This window comes from Mercenaria mercenaria, chromosome 10 (genome assembly GCF_021730395.1).
Source record: "Mercenaria mercenaria strain notata chromosome 10, MADL_Memer_1, whole genome shotgun sequence".
Lineage (NCBI taxonomy): Eukaryota > Metazoa > Mollusca > Bivalvia > Venerida > Veneridae > Mercenaria > Mercenaria mercenaria.
The window spans coordinates 63,059,119-63,076,404 of record NC_069370.1 but is presented as its reverse complement, the minus strand read 5'-3'; the positions used below and the strand labels follow the sequence as shown (position 1 = coordinate 63,076,404).

Sequence of the window (17,286 nt, the reverse complement as noted above, 5' to 3'; positions counted from 1 at the left end):
GCTCAAGTGATGACAATAACTCATCATTTTTTTTCAAAAAATCAGATGAGCTAAAAAATATAAATTTTTTTTTTTGTGTTTCTGAAAATATACGAGCGGCAAATCCGATGAACAACTTTTTAATTTGGTGAGGCCTAAGGAGAAAATTTGACCTAAACACAGAACTTAACGTCTTAACCAAGAAATATGATAGTTTCTAATTCCAAAAGGGGCCATAATTCTTGCAAAAAGCAGGATGGAGTTATGTTTCTTGCTGTCAGCTACTGATGGTGATGGCAATACCATGACTAATGATGACAAGATGGCAGTTGTAAAGAACATTTTCATTTTCGGAGACAGTTTATGTATTTCAAACATAGCAATAAAATCCTATCTGTACCCAAATATAAACAGCTATGGTAGGCGAAGATTATTTACCAAATTCAAATTAAATAGCAACTGGTAAGTAACTAAATAGGATTGAACCTTATTTTTAGTCTTGTTAATTTGCATTTAGCTTATTCTGACACGACATACTTGATGTGTTTTCAGGGGAAGACTTTGTGTGGAAAATGTGTGGAATTTATTCAGATAGAGAAAAAATACAGATTCGTACACTGTTCATTGCTCGTTGTGCGTGAACAGTTTGCAACTGGACTTTGAAGTAAGATCTTTCTGAAAGAATTTTCACTTGCACAAAAGATCATTAATTTTATAGAGAATATCAAATATTTATTTTATATCATTTATAAAGAAATATTTTTTTGAAAAAAAATTATGGATCTCGAAGCAATGCACGTCAAAATGCTCATATACACCTTTCTAATGGCTCACTACCACAGGGGTAAATAAAATTCCGAAATGACTTTTTTATATGGCTCTAGGACCCATACTGTATCCTAAGTACATTACTGCCCCCTGTGATAAACTATTGAAAATGGGGATTTCAGGCCTGAGAATGTAGAGTTTCAGGATTTGATTTCTGACTAAACCCCTAGCCTGTTGGATACATACGGTGGTATAGTACACTCTTCAGGAATCATCAGCTGTATATACGGAGAATGACTATTTCTTTTTATAAAAATATGATAGATAAAATTCTGAAGATGTCCCTTTAAACATTTTATTCATTCCATAATGGTAGAGGAAGATGCCTGAAATATGCCCAAATACTGTTCAAAGAAAAAATTAGTCCAAACATTTAGAAGTAAACAGTGGATCTGAAGTTAATTTTTGACATACATGAGTTAGATCCGCCTGTAAACGTCTCAACTTACACATTGAATATAATTAAGGTAATATCGGTACACAAAATGGCTGCCAGCCAATAGCCACCGATAGTAACCTAAGCAATTTTACATGGATAAATAATGACTTACAAGTTGAGTTGGACCTCAATTCTTGTTAAAATTCAGGGCTTTTTTAGGAGTTGGGGAATACGCTGGGTGCTGGTCAAAAATCACGCGAAAGAGGCCAATTTGGGGAAAATTCACAATGATATACATCATGTGATACTGCTTTTACAGTGTATATACATTAGTCATTAGATTTTTTACAGCAATTCAGATTTTAAGTTATCCTATTTCAGGGATCAAATTTAAGTCCCACCCCCACCCCACTAACAATGTAGTGCCATTTTTTCCACTAGCAACATGGTTGGTTCCACTTCACGGACAATTTCTGGCATTGGGAACGGTACCATGTATCGGTATTGCTCATATAAAGAAAGAAAACCCCTGCACTTGGTTATTTGGTTTCATAATAAATGTTCAGCTCTGTTTCCAACTTTTTCACGGTTCGGACTGGCCGGTACTTTCTAGTTTTGGAAGAACAAACAAAAGTACTTGATGATTCTTCAGACTTTTGGCTGGACGCAGAAGTTTCAAGTTCTTTCAGGTCACTGTCCATGGTGTTGCTACAGTTTTAAGTATCCCTTGTCCTTTTTCGCCTAAAGAAACTTGTGATTTTCCTCTCCATTTCTGTAGTTTCGATTCACTGACCGAAACGAAAGTAAATTTCGTCTAGACTCTTACTTAGTTATCCGATAATTTCATTTATAATAGCGAGAAGCATCTACAAGTGGTCTCATGTTTATTGGTAAAATAACTACCCCAAAGGAGCTTTTAAAGAGCAAAGGACTGTTTAAGCGAATTCGTCCATTATCAAACATGATTGCGAAAATATTCGAGTGCCATGACTTCCTACTTGGATTTTTTTATTCTCACTCAAATTTCGCGAGTTAGTGACTGCTAAATTTGATCTCTGAAACATAAGAACTGGAGATAGATTGGGGAAAATTGATTTTATGGGGGAAAATAGATCTTTTGAGGATAAATTTTCCAAGAGGAAGACGCCAACAATCAGTGTCACTTTCTTAGTAAAGAAAAACCCCTGAAATTGGTGAAGTAATGAATAACTAGTTTTTTCGTTGCACAAATTCAAAACAATTTTATTTGAAATTGATTCACTTCAGAGTAGTGACATGTACAGTGCTTTAGGGTATAGCAGATAGCTAACTAATTTTTCCAGTTTTTCAATTCATACAAATGAAACTTAGTAGGTTTTTTTGTGTATTTCGGACAGAAAACAGCTATATTTTTCAAAACATTCAGCATTTAATAGAAATTCATGTGTTTTTTCTCCCCATGCCATTGTTTACATATGCGTCTATTTAAGGTGTACAGGATAGCTTTGGTCATTTCTTCCATTTCTAGTTTAAAATCCACATCTAAAAAAACTTCCCGATACTTTTTCACAATAAATAAGGATAATAATGTATTACCTTTTCAAAAACATTCAGCTTTTTAAATTTCTATCAAATACTTTTCATTCACTGTTGTTTTTTACATACACACTGGTTTAGTCAGTAGGGGATAGCTTCAATTTTCATTTGATGACATATGAAACAAGAGGGCCAAGATGGCCCTAGGTCGCTCACCTAAGAAACACACCATAACAGTGTAAAACATGTTTGACCTAGTGATTTCATGGAAACAAATATTCTGACCAAATTTCATTAAGATTGTACCAAAAAATTGGTCTCTTGCAATAAAACAAGAGATCACAGAGTGATCTTGGCGCCCACCAATGTGTCATTTTTGTGTGTTCCAAATTTCAAGACTTACTGACTAGCTCAAGGTCAAATTTCATTTCCGTACACAACACTGTGCATGTGGTCTAAATTCCAAAGCTGTAACTTGAGAAATGTAAAAGTAGGTCACTAGATCAATTTCAAGGACAAAGTTCTTTGTACACAAAACTATGCATGTGCATCAATTTTGAAGACTGTAGTTTGAGAAATTTGAAAGTAGGTCACTAGGTCAATCTTAAGGTTAAAGTTTATTTCGGTACACAAAACTATGCAAGTGGTCCAAATTTGAAGGCTGTAGCTTGAGAAATGTGAAAGTAGGTCACTAGGTCAAAATCAAGGTCAAATTTCACTTCACAACACAAATCTATGCATGTGGTCCAAATTTGAAGCCTGTTCCTTCAAAAATGTGAACGTAGGTCACTAGGTCAATATCAAGGTCAAAGTTTGTTTCGGTACACAATCCTATTCATGTGGTCTAAATTTGAAGCCTATAGCTACAGAAATCTGAAAGTAGGTCACTAGGTCAATCTTAAGGTCAAAGTTCATTTCGGTACACAAAACTATGCAAGTGGTCCAAATTTGAAGGCTGTAGCTTGAGAAATGTGAAAGTAGGTCACTAGGTCAAAATCAAGGTCAAATTTTATTTCGGAATACAAAACTATGCATGTGGTCCAAATTTGAAGCCTATACCTTCAAAAATGTGAAAGTAGGTCACTAGGTCAATGTAAAGGTCAAAGTTTGTTTCGGTACACAAAACCATGCATGTGGTCCAAATTTGAAGGCTGTAGCTTAAAAAAATGTGAAAGTAGGTCACTAGGTCAAAATCAAGGTCAAATTTTATTTCGGAATACAGAACTATGCATGTGGTCCAAATTTGAAGCCTGTACCTTCAAAAATGTGAACGTAGGTCACTAGGTCAATATCAAGGACAAAGTTTGTTTCGGTACACAATCCTATTCATGTGGTCTAAATTTGAAGCCTATAGCTACAGAAATCTGAAAGTAGGTCACTAGGTCAATCTTAAGGTCAAAGTTCATTAAGTACATTTCGGTACACAAAACTATGCAAGTGGTCCAAATTTGAAGGCTGTAGCTTGAGAAATGTGAAAGTAGGTCACTAGGTCAAAATCAAGGTCAAATTTTATTTCGGAATACAAAACTATGCATGTGGTCCAAATTTGAAGCCTGTACCTTCAAAAATGTGAAAGTAGGTCACTAGGTCAATGTAAAGGTCAAAGTTTGTTTCGGTACACAAAACCATGCAAGTGGTCCAAATTTGAAGGCTGTAGCTTGAGAAATGTGAAAGTAGGTCACTAGGTCAAAATCAAGGTCAAATTTTATTTCGGAATACAAAACTATGCATGTGGTCCAAATTTGAAGCCTGTACCTTCAAAAATGTGAAAGTAGGTCACTAGGTCAATGTCAAGGTCAAAGTTTATTTCAGTGCACAAAACTATGCATGTGGTCCAAATTTGAAGGTTGTAGCTACAGAAATGTGAAAGTAGGTCACTAGGTCAAAATCAAGGTCAACTCATGTCAAGGTTCATCTTGCCACTCAAAACCATACATGTGGTCCAAATCTGAATGTTGTAGGTTATTGACAAGAAGTTTTTATAAGCTTTTCCCTATATAAGTCTATATGAACCATGTGACCCCCAGGGCGGGGCCATATTTGACCCTAGGGGGATAATTTTAACAAACTTGGTAGAGAACCACTAGACGATGCTACATTACAAATATCAAAGCCCTAGGCTTTGTGGTTTGGACAAGAAGATTTTCAAAGTTTTTCCCTATATAAGTCTATGTAAACCATGTGACCCCCGGGGCGGGGCCATATTTGACCCTAGGGGGATAATTTGAACAATCTTAGTTGAAGACAACTAGATGATGTCACATACAAAATATCAAAGCCCTAGGCCCTGTGGTTTTGGACAAGAGGTTTTTCAAAGTTTTTCCCTATACAAGTCTATATAAACCATGTGACCCCCGGGGCGGGGCCATATTACACCCCAGGGAAATAATTTGAATCATATTGGTAGAAGACCACTAGATGATGCTTCATACCAAATATCAAAGCCCTAGGCTCTGTGGTTTGGGGCAAGAAGATTTTCAAAGTTTTTCCCTATATAAATCTATGTAAATTATAGAAATAAACAAAGGGCCATAACTTACTAAAAATTTGTTGAACCAGTCTGATTTTCAGGGGGACACAACTAGGGTACCAATACATCATTCTGACAAAGTTTGGTCAAAATCCCCCTGGTAGTTTCTGAGGAGATGCGATAACGAGAAATTGTTAACGGAAGGACGGACGGAATGACGGACGGACGGACGGACGGAAGGACGACGGACCACGGACGCAGAGTGATTTGAATAGCCCACCATCTGATGATGGTGGGCTAACAAGCATTCTCTTAGATATGACCTAGTTTTTGACCCTAGATGACCCATGTTCAAACTCGACCTAGATTTTATCAAGGCAATCATTCTGACCAAAATTCATGAAGATCAATTGAAAAATACAGCCTCTATCACATACGCAAGTTTTTTCTTTGATTTGACCAAGTGACCTAGATTTTGACCTCAGATGACCCATATTCAAATTCGACCTAGATTTCATTAAGGCAATCATCCTGACCAAATTTCATAAAAATCAATTGAAAAAAACAGCCTCTATCGCATACACAAGATTTTTCTTTAATTTGACCTAGTGACCTAGTTTTTGACCTCAGATAACCCATATTCAAACTCGACCTAGATTTCATCAAGGCAATCACTCTGACCAAATTTCATGAAGATCAATTGAAAAATACATCCTCTATTGCATACACAATGTTTTTCTTCGATTTGACCTAGTGACCTAGTTTTTGACCTCAGATAACCCATATTCAAACTCGACCTAGATTTCATCAAGGTAATCATACTGGCTAAATTTCATGAAGATCAGTTGAAAAATACAGCCTCTATTGCATACACAAGGTTTTTCTTTGATTTGACCTAGTGACCTAGTTTTTGACCCCAGATGACCCATTTTCGAACTTGGTCTAAACTTCATCAAGGTAATCATTCTGACCAAAATTCATGAAGATCAATTGAAAAATAAAGCCTCTATTGCATACACAAGGTTTTTCCTTGATTTGACCTAGTGACCTAGTTTTTGACCCCAGATGACCCATTTTCGAACTTGGCCTAGATTTCATCAAGGTAATCATTCTGACCACAATTCATGAAGATCAATTGAAAAATACCGCCTCTATAGAATACACAAGGTTTTTCTTTGATTTGACCTAGTGACCTAGTTTTTGACCCGAGATGACCCATTTTCGAACTCGGCCTAGATTTTATCAAGGTTATCATTCTGACCAATATTCATGAAGAATAATTGAAAAATACAGCCTCTATCGCATACACAAGGTTTTTCTTTGATTTGACCTAGTGACCTAGTTTTTGACCCGAGATGACCCATTTTCGAAATCGGCCTAGATTTCTTCAAGGCAATCATTCTGACCAATATTCATGAAGATCAATTGAAAAATACAGCCTCCATCGCATACTCAAGGTTTTTCTTTGATTTGACCTAGTGACCTAGTTTTTGACCCGAGATGACCTATTTTCGAACTCGGCCTAGATTTCATCAAGATTATCATTCTGACCAACATTCATGAAGATTAATTGAAAAATACAGCCTCTATCGCATACACAAGCTAAATGTTGACAGACAGACGATGGACATCGAGTGATCAGAAAAACTCACCTGAGCATTGCTCAGGTGAGCTAAAAATACACAAAAAGAAAACAAGAGGACCATGATGGTCCTGAATCGCTCACCTCTTCCCGCATGACCCAGTTTTGAGTATGACGTCGTTTTTTCTATTATTTGATATAGTGACCTAGTTTTTGAGCTCATGTGACCCAGTTTTGAACTTGACCTAGATATTATCAAGATAAAAATTCTGACCAATTTTCATGAAGATCCATTGAAAAATATGGTCTCTAGAGAGGTCACAAGGTTTTTCTATTATTTGAACTATTGACCTAGTTTTCGAAGGTATGTGACCCTGTTTTGAACTTTACCTAGATATCATCAAGGTGAACATTCTCACTAATTTTCATGAATATCTCATGAAAAATATGGCCTCTAGAGAGGTCACAAGGTTTTTCTATTTTTATACCTACTGGCCTAGTTTTTGATTGCACGTGACCCAGTTTCAAAACTGACCTAGATATCATCAAGGTGAACATTCAGATCTTCAATTTTCATGAAGATCCATTGAAAAATATGGCCTCTAGAGAGGTCAAAAGATTTTAATAATTTTAGATCTACTGACCTAGTTTTTGACCGCAGTTGACCCAGTTTCAAACTTGACCTAGATATCATCATGATGAACATCCAGACCAACTTTCATACAGATCCCATGAAAAGTATGGCCTCTAGAGACGTCACAAGAATTTTTTATTATTTGACCTTCTGACCTAGTTTTTTAAGGCACTTGACCCAGTTTCAAACTTGACCTTGATATCATCAAGGTGAACATTCTGACCAATTTTTATGGAGATCCATTCCATTCACAAGTATGGCCTCTAGAGAGGTCACAAGGTTTTTCTATTTTAAGACCTACTGACCTAGTTTTTGACCGCACATGACCCTGTTTCAAACTTGATCTAGATATCATCAAGATGAACATTCAGACCAATTTTCATACAGATCCCATGAAAAATATGGCCTTTAGAGAGGTCACAATGTTTTTCTATTATTTGACCTACTGACCTAGTTTTTGATGGCACGTGACCCAGTTTCGAACTTGATCTAGATATCATCAAGATGAACATTCAGACCAACTTTCATACAGATCCCATGAAAAATATGGCCTTCAAAGAGGTCAGAAGGTTTTTCTATTATTTGACCTACTGACCTAGTTTTTGATGGCATGGGACCCAGTTTCGATGTTGACCTAGATATCATCAAGGTGAACGTTCTGACCAATTTTCATGAAGATCTTGAGAAATATATGGCCTCTAGAGAGGTCACAAGGTTTTTCTATTTTTAGACCTACTGACCTAGTTTTTGAAGGCACATGACCCAGTTTCGAACTTGACCTAGATATCATCAAGGTGAACATTCTGATGAATTTCCATGAAGATCTTGTGAAATATATGGCCTCTAGAGAGGTCACAAGGTTTTTCTATTTTAAGACCTACTGACCTAGGTTTTGAAAGCACGTGACCCAGTTTCGAACTTTACCTAGATATCATCAAGGTGAACATTCTGACCAATTTTCATGAAGATCTTGTGAAATATATGGCCTCTAGAGAGGTCACAAGGTTTTTCTGTTTTTAGACTTACTGACCTAGTTTTTGATGGCACGTGACCCAGTTTCGAACTTGACCTAGATATCATCAAGATGAACATTCTGACCAACTTTTATAAAGATCCCATGAAAAATGTGACCTCTAGAGTGGTCACAAGCAAAAGTTTACAGACGCACGGACGGACGCACGACAGACACCGCATGATCACAAAAGCTCACCTTGTCACTTTGTGACAGGTGAGCCAAAAATTAAAACATATGTCAGACTGTCCGTTTGCATGCCAGTAAAAGAATATGAAAATTTATACAATACCGTATTTCACCTAAGTCTTGGGACACCCTAAATCTTGGGACACCCCTAAAATATGGAAAAATAATTATTTTTCTTGACCCTAAGTTTTTGGACACGTATTTTTCGTCCCTAAGTGTTGGGACTAAGGTTTGTACTGATTCAAGATGTAACCCAAATACCGTTATTATACATTGTATGATGTTGTATCGATCAAAATATCAAATAATTATAAGAACCAAAGACTATTTTTTTTTAACATTTTCGTGTCGTGTTTTTACTAGTAAAGTGTTGTATTTTGTTTTTTTTTTTTTGTTTTTTTTTTTTTTTTTTTTTTTTGCTGCAGTCAGGAAGTCCATCATTTTCCGTTATTTGTTTATTTTTATTTACCACTGACTGGAATTAACCCGCGAATCGTACAGATATCAAAATGCCATGCCGGTAATTTTCCATTCCACGAGCACGTGCGACCTATCGTAATGTCTTACAACGCCGTTACTTTTGTTCATCGACACGTATACAAAAAACGCGCGTCACGCATTCATTTTTTAGCTCATCTGATTTTTTGAAAAAAAATGATGAGTTATTGTCATCACTTGAGCGGGTTGTCGGCGTCGGCGTTGCCTGGTTAAGTTTTGTGTTTAGGTCAGCTTTTCTCCTAAACTATCAAAGCTATTGCTTTGAAACTTGGAAGACTTGTTCACCATCATAAGCTGACCCTGTATAGCAAGAAACATAACTCCATCTTGCTTTTTGCAAGATTTATGGCCCCTTTTGTACTTAGAAAATATCAGATTTCTTGGTTAAGTTTTATGTTTAGGTCAACTTTTCTCCTAAACTATCAAAGCTATTGCTTTGAAACTTGGAATACTTGTTCACCATCATAAGCAGACCCTGTACATCAAGAAACATAACTCCATCTTGCTTTTTGCAAGAATTATTGCCCCTTTTGGACTTAGAAAATCAGTTTTCTTGGTTAAGTTTTATGTTTAGGTCAGCTTTTATCCTAAACTATCAAAGCTATTGCTTTAAAACTTGCAACACTTGTTCACCATCATAAGCTGACCCTGTACAGCAAGAAACATAACTCCATCCTGCTTTTTGCAAGATTTATGGCCCCTTTTGGACTTAGAAAATATCAGATTTCTTGGTTAAGTTTTATGTTTAGGTCAACTTTTTCTCTTAAACTATCAAAGCTATTGCTTTGAAACTTGCAACACTTGTTCACCATCATAAGCTGACCCTGTACAGCAAGCAACATAACTCCATCCTGCTTTTTGCAATAATTATTGCCCCTTTTGGACTTAGAAAATCATTTTCTTGGTTGAGTATTATGTTTAAGGCAACTTTTCTCATAAACTATCAAAGCTATTGCTTTAAAACTTGCAACAGTTTTTCACAATCATAAGTGGACACTGTACATCAAGAAACATAACTCTATCCTGCTTTTTGCAAGAATGATGGCCCTTTTTAGACTTAGAAAATCATGGGTAGGACAATATTTCTATTATACAAAAAAAATCAGATGAGCGTCAGCACCCGCAAGGCGGTGCTCTTGTTTATTTTATCGCTGTTAAATTTTTAACATCGATTGAGAAGTAATATAGTTTGAATTCTATAACGATTTTAAAAAGGTATCGACAGAAATGTTGGCAAAATTCTATAAAAACGGTCGAATTTTCATAAAATTACTTGCAAAATTTCAAACAGCGCGATCCTAAATACTTATTTCTTTCTAAAAGTAAATAAATGATACAAACTATGGGCATAAAATTCAGACTTTTGACCAGAAAGTACAAAAAACAGAATAGAAAAATCTTAAATAATGAAAAGGCGGCAGCAATTTAAAAATATGAAGTAAAACGATTTTTGGCAAACAGATTTCTGTTACGTGAACTCGTGAACGTAAATAGAAAATGCGGTTAAAAAACAAAAACAATAATGATGTTGTTGCGTATTTTTAATAAGTTTTGAATGAATCTTTGTACATGTACATGTATTTTTTGACACGACACATTATAATAAGATATTCTTCTCAAACCATTTTGTAATTTCCTTGAGGGCAAATAGGTCACAGAGGTAAGATATCCGCTATTATAGTTTGACACGTTTACCTGTCAGTTTATACGGGATATTGCACATTCGCTTTAACAAATTAAAAAGAAGATTTTTTATTGATTGTTACAACACTAGATCTACTTCTCAGCACTTAAGAACCGAGGCGGTACGATCAAACAGTGATGTGCAACATGGCGCGAAAACATGACGTAATGCCATGAAAATCTCGGGGAAACTATACCGCTTTGATCTCCACTTCTAATGTCATGATACCGACGCACTTTTACCTCTTTGAGGGGGTGTTAATTTATGATGAAAACAAGGCCAATTACTTTGTTTATCAACAGAATAATTACCGATAATCGTTGGTTTTTTTCCCGCTTTCAACACGGGTGGGTGGGGGATGTTACCCGATGACGATTATTGTGTCCATATTTTTGGGACACTTTTCAAAATAATTATTTTTCGGGAAATAAGTCTTGGGACAGTGAAAAAAATAATTATTTTATGCTGTCCCAAGACTTAGGTAAAATACGGTAATTCAAAGAAGTATAAAATACACAGAATGGCAACTGGCTGTAATCTCGCGTGATCTCGTGTCAGAACGTGAATCGGCGTTATCTTAGTAAAAACAAGAAACACGGCAATGCCACGAAACCAGGTTTTCAACACTTTTCATAAGAATAAACAAAAGTGCCAGAATGTCACAATATACGCCCGTCACAGCAAATTTCTTTACTCTAGCACCTGTATTTGCAGATGTAATTTTAATTTTGTGGTTGTTTAGTAATCATTGTAATTCTTTTGTTGTTCTAAGTCCACAAAAAAACTCCTTACCAGGTAGAGATACCTTAAAATACACCTAAAATTAGAAAGTAACAACTACCGTAGATACCCATGTATAATACGCAGTTTTTTTACCCCCGGGACCACCCGCGAATCGTGGGTGCGCATAATATACAGGTATAGACAATTTTCTAACTTCAAAACAAGTTTGTTACCGATGTCCGCCATTTTTGTAAAGGGAAACTACTCCCCGCGCTTACTGTCACCGCTAAAATCTAAGATTGCCGTTATGTTCCGTAAAAGATCGATGGTCTATTTTTCTTTCAAACAAAATTAATTTCATATAAATTTAAAAGTATTTTGATGAAAGAAATGTTTATAAATCACAAAAATTATGATACTAATTAAAGATTGAAAATTATCTTTAACTGAGATCAAACTGTGAACAACATAATTGATACGAGGTGACACGTTAATTGCCGGTAATTATTGGCTATTTGTTTGTGACAAAAAGACTATCACACCTTTTGTTATTGGTTTGAATTGAGAAGCTCATGTCATTTTGAAAAATACCATTACGAAATATTAAATCAGCTGCTGTTTATTTATTCAAAATAGTTAATTAAAAAGGTAAAACAACAAATAAAACAATATTTTATTGGTTTTATTTCCGAGAAAACAGAAATCGATAGTACCGTGAGACCGATACTGCTCTCCACCGCGGAGATAAAATTTATTACCGGTGTTGATGTAAACTCTACTTTCGTTTTCCATCCACCTCAAAATTGACCAAAAATGTTTTTTTCCCAGGATTTCGGGCCAAAATTGGGGATGCGCATTATACACGGGTGCGCATTATACATGGGTATCTACGGTATGTTGTACCACAGAAAAGTGGTCTTGGTTTTTCCCTACGGTCAATTATAAAAAAGTTACAATTTAGGTTATTTATAGCAACAACTAAGGGAAGTTAATCTTAAAAAAAAAAAAAAAAAAAAAAAATACAAAAAAAAAAAAAAATTATAAGTCCACACAGAAATCCTTACCAGGTAGAGATTGGTCAAAATACACCTCAAAATTGGATGTAACATGCATGTTGTACTACAGAAAAGTGGTCTTGATTTTTCCCTACATCTAGTAATGAAAAAGTTACAATATAAGCTATTTACAGTAACAACAAAGGGAAGTAATTCTAAAGAAGGGAACTGCGCAAGACACTTCATCTCATGATGGTGTATAATTGTGCCAAGTTACATCAAAATCCCTCTATGCATGAAGAAGATATGCTCCGGACAAAGTTTTCATTCTTGTATCCTTTGACCTCTAAGTGTGACCTTGATCTTAGACCTAGGGACCTGGTTCTTGCGCATGACACTCCGTCTCATGATGGTGAACAATTGTGCCAACTTTCATCAAAATCCCTCCATGCATGTAGAAGATATGCTAACCCTTACCCTATCTTTAGTAACAATGACCTTGACCTTGATCCCAGAAACCCCAAAATCAATCCCAAGCTACAACTTTATATAAGTTTTCTATACACCAAGTTTCATCATGATAGCTCATTCCTAATTTAAGTTATTGACCGGAAACCCTTTTTCTATTTTAAGTAACAGTGACCTTGACCCCAGAAACCCCAAAATCAATCCCAGCCTTTGTCTTGATATAAGCTACATACATACCAAGTTTTATTCAAATATCTTTACCGAAACAAAAGTTATTGACCGGAAACACCAGTTTGACGCCGCCGCCGCCCGCCCGCCCTACCGACATCTACCCCAATCCAATAACTCAGGTTTTCAACGGTTAACAAACATCGGCAAGCATGGAGTTACAATTTGTACCTTTAAAACTACATTTTAAATACATGTTAGCTTCTAAAACAACATTAGTTTAATGTGAAATAGTCTAAAGACACAAAGTACACATTTCATGCCATCAAAAGAAAATACCGTATTTTCCCGAATAAACGCCCCCGGGGGCGTTACATTTTCCAAAATTTGAGGTAAAAAAAATAAAAAAATGAAAATTTTTACAAAACTTAAAAACATCGTTCAAACCAACTGTAAAGTGTTTCTGCAGTGTACGAAATTCAGATTTGAATCCAATAGCCCGTTCGGGCTACCAGATCAAAAAATTTCCAAGCCCGACACCAATTTCACTAGCCTGAACTTTAACACCTTAAAATACATAATTTTTGCACTATATAACATTTTGTTTTACAGACATCTCTATGCATGTTTGAAGTAATAAAAAAGACATACAGAGATTACAGTACATGTTTGCCATGTTTTTGAAACATTTTAACTTGAAATACTCCAGTCCAGATCAGCATCGTCAGAGTCCAAAAGCATCGGACATGACACTCCTTGCCAAAACGAAATCTAAACTGTTATGCCCGATTTTTTAGGATCCGCACTCGCCAATTACTGCAACTCGGACTGTTGACAATTTGTAAGATGTAATACCGAGTGCTGAATACACATTTACACACACGCTGATAGCATAATTTAAGCTCCGCCTACTGCAGGTACTTGTGAGATTTTCGCGAGAAGTGTGAAAGCTAATCAAATTATCCGTTACACTAGAGGTGTTTGTATTCAGCCAATTAGCGCTGCAGTTACTTCTTTGACACTGTGTTTGATTGTCAACACGTAAGAGTGCAAAAACCAATAATTCCATAAGCATTTCTCAGTCTGGAAAATCACGATGCAGTACTCTTTTAATTAGCATGTTTTTTTAAACAAATGAGGAAAATTCGGTAGCCCAGTCGGGCTTGTACCTGTGGAAAATCGGTAGCCCGAGCTGGAATTTGGTAGCCACGGGCTTGGTATCCAATTTAATGCAGTGTGTCTTAGAATAATGCATTTAAATACGGTACCTAATGTATTCCGTGACACGCTCGTGACATTACACATTACGTCATCATACCCAAACAGCTGTGTACTCCGATAATATTTTCCTTAGTACATGCGGGTAGCAATACACAATGTCAGTGGTTTGACACGCTGCTTATGTGTCGGCTTTTAAATTAAAAGTTATTAAAACTGCCGAAGAAAAGGTTAACACTTTGCCGCAAATTTGTTTAAAGTCGACAGGAAGCTTGTGCGCGGGTGGTGCAAAAACAAATCAAAAATGGATTTACCGTTTAATTTTCTATTTGATGATTGGATATGTACCGTACTTAGTATAAACGTTTTGGATTTACGGTACATGGACTGTTTAAAAGTGTGTTTAATTCTTAATACATTCGATACTTACTGTAAATAACTTATTATGTGGACTTATAAAAATGAGGTAGGTGATTTTTTTTCGTTCTTGTTGACTTTTTTCCCTCCAAAACAGGTGGGGGGGGGCGTTAATTAGAGGGGAGAGGGGGGGCCTTAATTCGGGAAAATACGGTAATTATTTTACCGATGAATAATTGCTTTCGCATACAAAATGGCGCATAGAAAAAAGCGCCACTTCCGGTAAACGAGATCTCATTCCGTTACACGGGATGTTGGCGACATTTGCTCTATATGCCTTTCAAGTTGCCAATCTTTTTATTTTTATAGCTCTTTGAATAATTCAAGTCTAAATATAAAATTTACCAAGCCAGGGCTTTTTTCCCCTATAAATCTACCTCCTGTAAAAGGAGGTAATCCCAATGCGAAAAAGTATGTTTTTTTTTCAAAGTTTAATTCAAAATTCCCAAATGATTATACCTTTTAGGGTTTTTGCTGTTTTAAGAAAGTTTTGCTAATTTGTATGTATATTTAGATAAATTATAATACTGTTGAACAATTACTGAAATGCAATTTATTAATATTTCACACAAAAATACATTTATGTAGATTTTGGTAATTTGCAAATTGTCCCAATTAAGACAAATTCCGAGAGCATTTTCCCCAATTCCACCGGTGTGGCATTCCCAAATTGATGAAAAAAAGGCCTGCAAGCTATCCTCTATACCCTAAAGCACTGTAATTGTGTTGGAAAATACTATAGGAAAATGATTAAGTCCGATAAGACCTTGCATTCAGGAACATAACAAATGAAATGAAGAAAAAATTGCCCACATCGCTACTACCTGGCAAATAACTTTGAACAGTCAGTTGAAGATAGGAGAGATCGCCCTGACGTCACGCAAGGGCTCGACACTAACGCTGGTCCGCGACCAGTGCTTTTCAGGGAGGACCACTAACTTCTCGAATCTGTGTGGTCCGATGGACCACCGAAAATTACTAATAATTACAGAATTTGGTTTTCCCCGTGTATTTTTTCTTGAAATTTGGAATGCCCGGATGTAATGCTGGTACTAAAACCTGGAAACGGAACACGGTAACTTATCTATCTGCTTGAAGTATTCATTTACGAACTATTGAGGTAGCAGTACAGTATCCAGTGTTCGGTAGACCCGAGGTTCCGGATTTTGACCCGCGAAAATCGAGAAAAACTCATATCTGACTCAAAAACATGGTCGCTCGGCGCCTGCCCACCCGATCTGGTCTAATCAGTTCTAAAAATAGAATATACAATGGATTTGTGTACAAACACAATCGCTCCTATAGCCAGTAAACTGGAAGAAGTACTAAATAATTTGATAGCCAGTAAACTGGAAGAAGTACTAAATAATTTGAAGAGAAATGGTATATTTGACAATGTTTGATTTCATCAATGTCAAGCAGAATCCTGAAAAAGTTTCGAGTAGAGTACATTAAAGTCAATCGCCAGAACAGAAAGCTATCTCATGAATTCCTTTTTCTGCGATTTTTGTCCAAAAATCCTGCTTGTCCGATTTACGCTCTCGTTTATCAACTTCACAGCTAACATGCCGCGCCTCTTTATGACAACGATGAAAAATGATGAATTTATTGAATGTACAATATGTTAAAGCTATAACCTGGTCTTCCCATGATGATCTTGATTACTATAAGGCAATAATTCTCTGTCTGCAAAATGTTTTTGAAAATACACGTGTTTCTTGTACTTCCGGTGTGTGTTGAAAGGGCTTCAGAATAATAGCGATCTGTGGGAATTACAAATATCAGGTTAAATGCCTCTAAATTATGAATTCCAGACGTTTCACGTTTTGAAAAGTCTTGGGAGGAACAGTCTTGGGGGTGAAGCGTCTGACACCCTTAATTATAAACAGTACTTGTGTTATGTAGACATTTAATGCTACAATAAACTACGAAAAAGTTTTTAATGTTACTTTATAGAATATAATTTTGGCTTCACCTTTACATGTATTGTTAGTTCATATATTTAGCCTGTCGATTTTTACGTGTTTAAATAAACGCCATGCGGTGATAACGATAACTATTAAACAGTCCAAAGCTTGGGCTTGGTTGTATAGCTTGGTACTGATAGTTCTAAGAAAAGATGAATTCAAATAGATCTAGAGTATTAGATATCTACCTGGAATTTTGGTAGGTAAGTGTCCTAGTAGGGGCGGTTAGATAGCATTCTACAAGGATTAGATTCTACTTAATTTGGTAAAATAAAGAAAAGAGACACGGGGTTGACTTGACTTTGTCTTAGTGTTTAACTGGTGTACATTTATCATTTAGTCGCCTTACTCTTGTAGTGGTTGAAAGTTTTAAAATATATAGAGCCATATTGCTGTATTCGTTTCAGACAGAGCTATCTTTTGGTGGCTTTGAAATCAAGATTGCAGACTGTATAGCGGTACATTAATATATTTTTACATATATATCTAAACTTTTTTCATCACATACTGAGCTAAATCCTTTTCGTTTCATCACACAGCGAGTTGTTCGTCTCCTTTTT

At 36.0% G+C, this 17,286-nt stretch overlaps 1 protein-coding gene across 1 annotated transcript in view; it reads right to left on the bottom strand.

Annotated features, from left to right (window-relative positions):
* The window catches only part of LOC123561404 (rRNA 2'-O-methyltransferase fibrillarin-like), a 29,412-nt gene extending 12,912 nt beyond the window's left edge, over positions 1–16,500 (bottom strand). The window contains exon 1 of the mRNA XM_053553223.1: positions 16,397–16,500. Within this exon, the coding sequence (XP_053409198.1) occupies positions 16,397–16,409 (13 nt within the window). The 5' untranslated portion in view covers positions 16,410–16,500. The remainder of the gene's footprint in view (positions 1–16,396) is intronic.
* Positions 16,501–17,286: the final 786 nt, after the last annotated feature.